The 9,937-nt window shown below is 37.4% G+C and overlaps 1 protein-coding gene across 1 annotated transcript; it reads right to left on the bottom strand.

Annotated features, from left to right (window-relative positions):
• Window positions 1-2,877: 2,877 nt before the first annotated feature.
• LOC111657281 (cell adhesion molecule CEACAM5-like) lies at window positions 2,878-8,594 on the bottom strand. The gene is made up of 12 exons (XM_023409384.2): window positions 8,513-8,594; window positions 7,655-7,987; window positions 6,841-7,119; window positions 6,256-6,525; window positions 5,775-6,053; window positions 5,170-5,436; window positions 4,657-4,935; window positions 3,962-4,216; window positions 3,737-3,857; window positions 3,508-3,539; window positions 3,323-3,408; window positions 2,878-3,240 (listed from the first exon to the last, which is right to left on the bottom strand). Exons 1-12 carry the CDS (start codon window positions 8,580-8,582, stop codon window positions 3,229-3,231), a joined length of 2,283 nt encoding a protein of 760 aa, XP_023265152.2. The 5' UTR covers window positions 8,583-8,594; the 3' UTR covers window positions 2,878-3,228.
• Window positions 8,595-9,937: the final 1,343 nt, after the last annotated feature.

Here is a 9,937-nt window from a genome sequence, read left to right as displayed (position 1 = left end):
TCAACTTCTTAGATCGTTCAACTGGGTTGACCTGTGACCTCTACAGTGTAGCTACTGCCAAGCTTTATCTGTTAGTTGTTAAATGAGTTAATAATTTACAGCTGAGAAAAGCCACTGTTTTTTATCTGAGAAAGAACTTAATATCACCTCACTGACATGAACCAAACCAGACAACATTGTATTTAAGTGTTGTGTCCAAATGTCGTTTAAATGGTAAAATAATGTCTTTATGGAGTTATTTTTTTCCCATTACTTAGTAGTCTGTTGGTGTGTTTTTTTTTACACTGTCACAATTACTTTAGATAGTTTATTGGCATTGTCTATTACAATCTTTAAACATTTATACTGTAGGTTATTGGAGGTTCACTTAGATAGACCTTTTTCCTCATAAGTGTTGACGGTGTGCTGGAGCTAAGTTTTAAATATTTTTGTTTATTAATTACCCCACACACTTGATTGTAGGGGTGCAAAAATCATTTTTTGTACAGACTGACTATTTTGTTTGTTGAAGTCACAGTATGAATTTACCAACAGCCCTGTCAAAAATGTGAATGACCTTGTCCTTGGCCTGGTCTGCCCGAACCTTTAGATGAATCATTGAACTGTGTAAGAGTAATTGCCTAATAATGATAAAAAGATGATAAGATGACCTCACAGCAAGTCAGTAACTACCACAGATGACTTCATAACTTCCACTGTGTTCTGCCAAAATGGCGCAATACACATGTACACATCTGATGAATGGTCAAATTCATAACAACATACTCTCAGTAATAAAAAACTGACAAAGTCCAATTATTTATACACAACAGGTGTCATAAAATATTTATCACGAACATAAATTATGAACTCAGACGATGCTGAAACAATGTTCTATGGAGTTCAGTTAAAATTAGTAACAGGGCTGATTGCGCTGCGCTTTTTTAAATTTTACATACATTTCTAAACTTGCAATTAAACTTTCACATACCTTACAGTATGTATTGTCATACTGTAAGCACAAATTAGATTAACAAGATGTTTCTCTGTTAATTTAGCAAATAATACAGTAAATACCACAGTGTTTTAAAGTAATTGTTTTGATAGAAGGAACTAATACCCCTCCATTTAGGCATTTGAGAAGAAAGGAAAGAGATAAGTTAAATTACACTAATTATTCTTTATGTTTAATGTTGCACTTATAAAATTGATTGGTCTGACAGTGTAATGCTGTGAAGACAATAACTGAGTAGACCAATCATTTTATCTTATTTACCTGGCTTTAACCTTTTTCCAGCATTAACTGGGAAGAAAAGGACAGTTCACCAATAAACACATTCAAACACTCCTTTTCACATCTGTTTCCACATCTGTCTCAAACCCATCTGGCATGTAAACATTTACAGAATCAAGCCTTTTTGCTGGATCAGAGTCACTGAAATTTAAAAGATCAACTCAACATATGACAATTCTGATGATCAGTATTGGCTAAAAAGCATCAAAAGGGCAAAAGAGAGAATATGAACAAATTTGGGTCATCAATAAGACGCAGCTGAGATCCAGATTGTTGCTTTGTTTACAATGCTCAGCAAAGTGGTAAAAAAAGATAAACCTTCACATCAAAATGGCATATCTATCTGTTCTCACCTCTGATTACTATATGAGCTTCAAAGATAAGATTACATGTGTAACTTTCTATGAAATAAAAACTTTTATGATGCTGTTAAAGAGTCTAGCATCATAAAACTACAAACTCTGCTGTACGGTTGGTGGTCAAGCTGCATGTTTAACCAAGCTGGTTGTGGATTGTCTTATTCATAGACAGCTGATGACTTTGATATTGATCTAACATCTTGACACCTGCCTTGTAAAATGAGATAAGATGAGGCTTTAATCACTTGAATGGAAAAAATAACTCAGCGCACAAACAGTCAAACAGCCCCGAGCTGAGAGTGGTTAACCTAGTTTACTAAAACCTTAAAGAAAGTTTAAGTTCTACTTTGTGTACAGCATGTTCTGTATACAGTGTTTATCTACTGGAGTAAGATGAACATTCAACCCTATTTTTAGCCATGCTAGTCTCTAGTGGATATGTTGACATACTGGATGGATTGACATTTTGTACAGATAGGCCTATTTGCTGCCCTTAGAAGATGAATCCTATTTACTTTCTTGTAGCTCCGCCAGCAGGTAAAAATGTTAACTTATTAACTTGGAAATATCTCAATATGTTGATGGATTGGCACAAACCTTTGAACAAACATTCATAGTCCATACATCCTGATGACTTTGATGATCTCCTGACTTTTCCTCTAACACCACAATGAGGTTGACATTTGGAGGAGTTTGAATGAAATGTCTCAACAGCTATGAGCTGAATTACCACAAAATTTGCACCGAAATTCATTGTCCCGCTCAGGATGGATTATAATAACATGGGCGATCTGTCCACTTTTCATCTAATGCCATTATCGATTTATATTATCATACTTAATGTAAAGAAATAGACTGTCAGTGTTATTCCTGAGAACACAGCAAGTGAAGTCTGTGCAGTGCTGCTTCTGCAGAGATTAGACATGTTCTTGGGATGAACTGCGCTGAGGTGAAACTGACCAAACAGTAGTGAATGATACAATCCCAATTTCAGGTGCTTACTCTTTTCACCCGAAAAGAGTAAGCACATAACAAGTAACTGCCTGTCTCACATTTTTGTGTGATGGTTAAACTTGATGTTTTCCACTGTATTTGTTTCCATGATAAATGAATCTCTCTAGTGCTCATCTTAGATTGTGGCACAAGTGATAGCAACAGCTTCTCTTTTGGACTGATAAATCTTTAACCAGCAATAGAAACATCTTTCTTTCTTTCTTGATAAAGAAGATATTGGGTGTCCAGATGGTTAGTCTTAAAATTTTTATTGAATATATATCTATATGTCTTGTACAATAAAATACATGTTCCTTTTCATTATTGTATTATCTTATTTACAGCTTTTGTAATATATTACATATACATAAGTATTAAATTTGAATGAATTCTTGCAAAACCATTAGTAATTATTACGTGACATAAAAGTTACCACATTACAGTGCAACTAACATTAAACTCAGCAAAGTGAGCTGTAATGTAAAGGAGGCAAAAAGTTCTTGGGTTCAATAAATAAATTGAAGAAAAAAAAAACAATAACACTGATGTTTTTCTTTAAGACTGTTGATCTAGGATCATGTGGAAATCTTCTCATGTGTTTTCTCATTTTTTCAGCTGCAAGAGGAAAAGTTTACACGTGATTAGAAAGATGAGTGTTTTGATCAATAGTATGTCGACAAAAAAAGCTCAAACTCACCTTCAAAGGAACAGCATACAAGTCGTTATTCACTGGTCCTGTGATCTTATACAAATCTGAATGGCACTCCTTTACACTCAATTTTTCTAATGGGTTAGAGCAAAGTTTTGTTTCATTTATTCATTACATAATTTTTATGATTCAGCTACAAGTCTGAGAGTCTAAGACAAGAGATGAATACTGACCTTTCCTATGTGCTGCATAAATGCTGTTGGCTCTGAGAAATAAAAACAGGGCAATGTTCAAATGTGGCAGTCATTTCTAAGGCTGCAGTTTTTGTGTTAACCATCAATTTCAGTAATTACTTAATTATCATGAGGAAATTTTTGATTGAACAATTTAGGATAAAACAGTATAATGAGGTTAAAAATGGCTAGATTAGGCCTGTGCACTCCTAACCTGCCTTATGCTTACCTTTTCTTCCTTATCAGACAGTACACAATTATTCCATTCACTGCTGCAATAAGGACACAACATCCAGCTGTTATGATAGTAGCTCTTCCAACAGCAGCTGAGCAATCACAGTCTGAGAAATCTAAAAAGACACAAGGAGCAAAAAAAACTCACTCAAAACACATTCTAAAATATAAATGCCATGTTTTTGTTTTTTGTGTCAGTTTTTCTCTTTTTGTCACATACCTATGACAGTTAACTCATGGTGTGCTGTTTGACTCTGCCCTGTGACAATGTTCTCAGCAGTGCAGGTGTAGGTGCCACTGTCAGAGTTTCGGCTCGATTTAATGACATACACAGCCTCATGACCATTAGTTGGCTTCCCTTTAAAGAGCCAGGTGAACTTCGCTGATGGAACAGACATAGTGTGGCAGTAGAGCATTGTCAAATCTCCAGCATGTACAGAATTGGGTCCTTTGATGCTCATGTTGTCAGGTCCATCTGTAACACAACCAAAGAATCAGATTGTATGAAGTTCCTGTAGTTTGGCTCTATGTTTGTAACCTTAAGGTCCACCATTTTGTTAATGTAATTTGCTTATATTTCCATATTTAAATTAAAAAAAGCTTATTCAATCGCTTAATTTTACCATATTATAATAAAAATAAGTCTTGTGTACCACTGGCCAAAATACCCGTGCCCAGGAAACACGATTCCGCTTCCTAATACAGCAAAACACAAGCACGTAATCGGAGAATGCAGGTGATGCCAATTAAAGTTTGTGAGGTGTCAAGGGTTTAGAGTTTAGGATGGGCCTTGGGATTGAGCAATAGAACCATAGTTGTGCTGTGGGTCTGTGGGATATGTTTGGAGTCTGTGACTACCATTTTAACTCAGGGATAGGATTTTTTCTAGCACAAGCCCGGTTGCCATAAACTCACATTGGATGACAAGATTCACTGACTGGCTGATTCCATTGCTGACGCCATTCGACACGTTGCACCTGAATGGTCCCTGGTCATAGCGGGTCACATTGACTATAGTGAGGGTGGAGTTTCCATCATTGAGCTGAACTCTGTCACTGGCTGTAACCTCAGAGCTGCCGTTCAGCCAGAGGAAAGAGAGAGAGGATCCAGAGGTGGAGCAGGACAGACTGACGGAAGTGCTGAACTCCAAAAAGACTGTGGTGTTTGAAGTCACCACCACACTGGAGACTGGAGCTGTGGGGGGAAAAACACAACAATGTTCATTTGGTATGATGTCAGTGATAGCAAAGATGACTAGTTTTATTTAAGGCATATCTTTTTTTAAACATCCAAAAGTATTGACAGGACCACAGATAAAATTCAGCTATTTACAGTGACCAAAGAATATAATTTGATTTCTTTATGTTTAGGGGTTGAAATGAGGAAGTAAAAAGGGGTTAGCAAAATTTCACCTATATTTCAACTCACATAGTATAAACACAACTGAAGGGTGAGATGTTTCATTTCTCATAGTTTTGTTGTTAAAGGCCTGACAGCTGTAATTCCCACTCTGACTCTCCTGAAGGTTCATAAGTCTGAGCTCTGGTCCAGATTCAGAAAGTTTGTCTCCATTCAGAAACCAGTAATACTGAGCAGCAGGTCTGGAGACAGCTGAGCACCTCAAACTGATGTCTGATCCTTCTTCATAGTGTTGTTGTGATGGAAACAGCTTCAGATTAGTATTCTCTGGGCCAACTGGGGAAAAGACAGAAAACAGTATGGCCATCCATAAGAGAAGAGTAGCAAGGAAAGCTGCATTTTGCTTTGAGCTTCACTCAGTGTGAAGGGATCGTTACAGTTAAGTATGTCGTTGAAATGCAGAGCTGCATCATTAAACTAAATACAGCTATCAGTACCAGCCAATGCTGCAACAAAGAAACAGCAGGCTGCAAAATAAAATGTAATTTAGACAAAACCACCCCTGTTATGATGCTGATAATAATTATGAATCAACCTGCAAATTTAAAGGTCTACATTTGAACACAGATGCTGTGAGAACACAATTGAGCATGTGCTGTAGGGTAGTAACTCACAGCTGATGGAGAGTTTCACTGGATCACTGGTGTAATTACTGAAATTATTGAACACGTGGCACCTGAATGGTCCCTGGTCATAGCGGGCCACATTAATTATAGTAAGGGTGGCGCCGCCATCAGTGAGTTGAACTCTGCCACTGGCTGTAACCTCAGAGCTGCCGTTCAGCCAGAGGAAAGAGGGGAAAGACCCAGAGGAGGAGCAGGAAAGACTGACGGAGTTGTTGAATTCCACCAAGTCTGTGGTGTTGGGAGTTACCACCACATTGGAGATATTTGCTATGGGTAGAAAAACAATATTAGGACACTATAAACAATGTTTAACATGTACATTATCGTTAGCATTTTATTTTTAATTATTTATTTTATGAGTACCCCCTGCAATCTCCTTTAAAGACACATGGAGAACAATCGAAACCTAAGTAAGTGCAATGTCATACTTATTTTAGCCTTTTCACAACAAGAAGTCATACACTCTTACATTTCAGTACAGTTAAAGCTGCAGTTTGAGATGTTTGATTTCTCATAGTTATGTTGTTAAAGGCCTGACAGCTGTAGTTTCCACTCTGACTCATCTGAATGTTCATCAGTCTGAGTTCTGGTCCAGAATCAGACAGCAGGTCTCCGTTCAGAAACCACTGAATCAGAGCAGCAGGTCTGGAGACAGCCGAGCACATCAGACTGATGTCTGACCCTTCGTCATAGTATTCTTGTGATGGAGACAGTGTTAAATTGATATTTTCTGGGCCATCTGCAATGTGTAGCACATGGAGCAAAAACACAAAACAAGAGAGTCACCAATGAAAATATTAGTTACTTACTTCAGAAAAAAAATGTATAAATGACATACAATAGTTCAATGTGAAGGCTCATAATGGTTTTGTAAGTCAAAAAAATGGGTCAGTACCAGGAAAAACAAAGCAAAAAAAAGCACAATCAAATATTTTTAGACAAAGCTGCTACCATTTTAAATTATGCAGAAATTGATTTTAGTGTGAAACTTAAAAGCTCTGGGATTTGAAGTAGCATGAAACAACTGACCGTGTACAGAAAATTAGTAACTTACAGCTGATGGAGAGGTTTAATGGAGCACTGGTGCCATTATTGACAGGACTGAACACATGGCACCTGAATGGTCCCTGGTCATAGCGGGTCACATTGACTATAGTGAGAGTGGTGTTTCCATCAGTGAGCTGAACTCTGTCACTGGCTGTAACCTCAGAGCTGCCGTTCAGCCAGAGGAAAGAGAGGGAGGATCCAGAGGAGGAGCAGGACAGACTGATGGAGCTGCTGAACTCCACCAAGTCTGTGCTGTTGGCAGTTACCGTTACATTGGAGACTGGGGCTGTGGGTTGAAGAGTTCAGAGTCTTACACAGGGGAAAAAAGATTACACAAATATTGCTTTGACTTCTCTACTCCTTTTCCGTAGCAGAACAACCCCTAAAAACAATGTATTATGTTCAGTACAGCAAATGAATTTCTTCTCACTCATTCTGTGTCAAACACAAACTAACAGTAATAAAATTACTTTGCACATTTTCAGGATGAGAGAATATCCTAATCGTACACACCCATGGTGAACAGGTGAGTCAGGTTTTATTGAACTGATAACAATATTGCATAAGAGGAAGGCTGCTGGAAAGTTGCACCTACAGCATTATTTTAAATTTTGCTGGTCTTATACTATGGCCTTATTAAATGGTTTTATACTGTGTTTCCATGGTCTTATACTGTGTGTCTGTTACTTTTAGCTTAGTTTCCACTGACTCCACTGAAGGTTTTTGCTTGAAATGACCCATGATCTAAACATTATGCTCATTTGGAGGCAGAAGTGAGTTTTCAGTTTGTTTTTCAATGTAACAACGATGCATCGACATACCATGCACCACAAGACTGCAGCTTCCCTTCAACTGTGAGCTGGCAACTGGTATAATGGTGAGTCTGTATTCTCCACTGTCATTGAGAGTCAGATTTCTGAGCTCCAGAGATCCCGTAGATCTGAAGAGGGTGATCCTGTCCGTATGTCCTGGTGCAGTTATGTTTACACTAGATGAGGTTATTATATTAAAATTAGTACCACTGATATCTAAAATACCCCAGGTGACAACCAGGATTGGTGTTTCTTGTGGAGGCACAGTTGTGGCGAACATCACCGTCTCTCCAACAGCTGCAACGAGAGTGTCTGGGAGCACACCAGCTCCATGGCTTACACCTGGAGGAGACAAGTACAGCAAGTTTGGAGTAGATTTGGTTGAAACTTAGATGACTATACAAAGTTGATCACTGGGAGAATGTAAACTATTAAGAATATATTTGAAACACTAGACACAAAATATTTAATCAAATGCAGTCTCATAAACTTCCGTGCAAGAATATCTGACTGTGATAAGTGCTGCTTCTTCATTGCTATACTGAGTGCACATAAAAACCTTAGAGCACATTATATACATACACAAAAACACTTTATCTGTGGATCTCAGATCTCATATTAACAAGTAACAACAAAGGCCATTAGCTCTCCTGAAAGTCACTCACAAAATGGACATTATCAAGATTCATTTATATATTGGAGAAGCATTTTCAAATTGTTCACAAAAATAAACGCTAAACTATTAAGATTTAGAATTTTTAGAAAAAAAACAGAGTGTGTTCTTATGCCATTTCTGAAGTTTCAAAAGATAATAATGAAAAGTAAGACAGGCGAAAAGCATTACAATATTTATTGGTAAAATCTCACCTGAGATGGCTCCCAGGATGATCAGCAGTTTCACATATGTTTCCATATCTGCTGCAGCCTCCAGGCACATACAAAGTGTTTTCTAAAAGGAGGTGCTGTAAATATGCGTGTTTGGGGGGAGGGGGGAGGGACCATGGACTTCTTCACCTGTTACAACCTTTACTTCCTTTGTGGTGCCTCACTCTGGACACTGATATCCATGATAGCAGTGAAAACCAATGAGAACGAGCCATACAAATGGTGTGAGCTGGGTGGGTGTTGTTATTATTATCTGATTTGCTGTTATAAATCAGAGGAATTAGCAGACTAAGGGCACACTCTTCAGTCAACAACAAACCCCAGTGGAAATTGTTGATCAAAGCAACGGCTTATAAAAATCACTATAACAGAAAAAAGGAGAAATAATACTTGCGTTTGTGCTCATTATTGACTTGAGTGAAGTGGAATTATTTTCCACGCAAAAATATGTGTCTGCATGAGCAGTGTTCCTTGAGCATCTAAATATGTTGACTCTATGGTAACATAGCCACATTTTCACTGTTTCAGTCTTATATAACACGAAAAACTGCTCAATGCACAGCTAAACTCTGAACACGCTCAGTGTTTCGATTTATTATTTCATATACTACTTTTTATCTACACACATACAGTAAGCTGCAGCATATTGTATTGGTATTATTAGCTCAACTGTAACTTATCATTTTTGTGCTTGGCAAAATGTATCAGCTTTGTTGTTATTGTGACCAAATTGGATGAAAAATTTTCATCAATCTTACCATAAATTCCTTATTTACAAAACCTAAAAGCTAAAAACTACACTACACTAAACTACATTAAAAACAAATAAAGCAACATTGTGTCTGTGAGAAAAAACGTAACACTACAAGGACATGATTGTAAGAATAGTAAAATTAATATCTTGAATAACAGTTATGTTTATTCAAATAAATCAATAGTCAGTCCAATAGGTTTGCCATGACTGGATGTTCAGAGTAGACTTGACAGAATGAAATCTGGTAGTTCTGCATTTTCTCATGCCTTCAAGTGTTAACTCCCTCAGTGTTGCAGCGTAGACGGTACTTCGTGTTACACTGATATGATTAATTTATAACCCAGGGCACTTCTGATAAAGTGATAAAAACTACATTCTGTACATGATGTGCTGGTGTTGTGGGTATATGTTTTATCAGTGACAGTGACAAATTTGAGAGGTTTTCACACACAAAACAATTATTCATCCATCTGGATTTTCTGAAAAGCACATTTTGGGAAATTAACTGAAAGTTCTTCTATTAACTTCTTTATGACTTTAAGACTGACTCCATGAGAATTGAAGATGTCAGCTGCCCAAAACACCACTGTGATAAACTCAACCACAGCTACGTCACAGCTATGTTTCAACAGTGTTTTAATTACAGTGGCTGT

This window comes from Seriola lalandi, unplaced genomic scaffold (assembly GCF_002814215.2).
Source record: "Seriola lalandi dorsalis isolate HSWRI2012SDOR001 ecotype SW California unplaced genomic scaffold, Sedor1 jcf7180002054390, whole genome shotgun sequence".
Classification (NCBI taxonomy): Eukaryota; Metazoa; Chordata; class Actinopteri; order Carangiformes; family Carangidae; genus Seriola; species Seriola lalandi.
The sequence above is the reverse complement of the archived record's forward strand: the minus strand, read 5'-3'. Positions and strand labels throughout refer to the sequence as shown.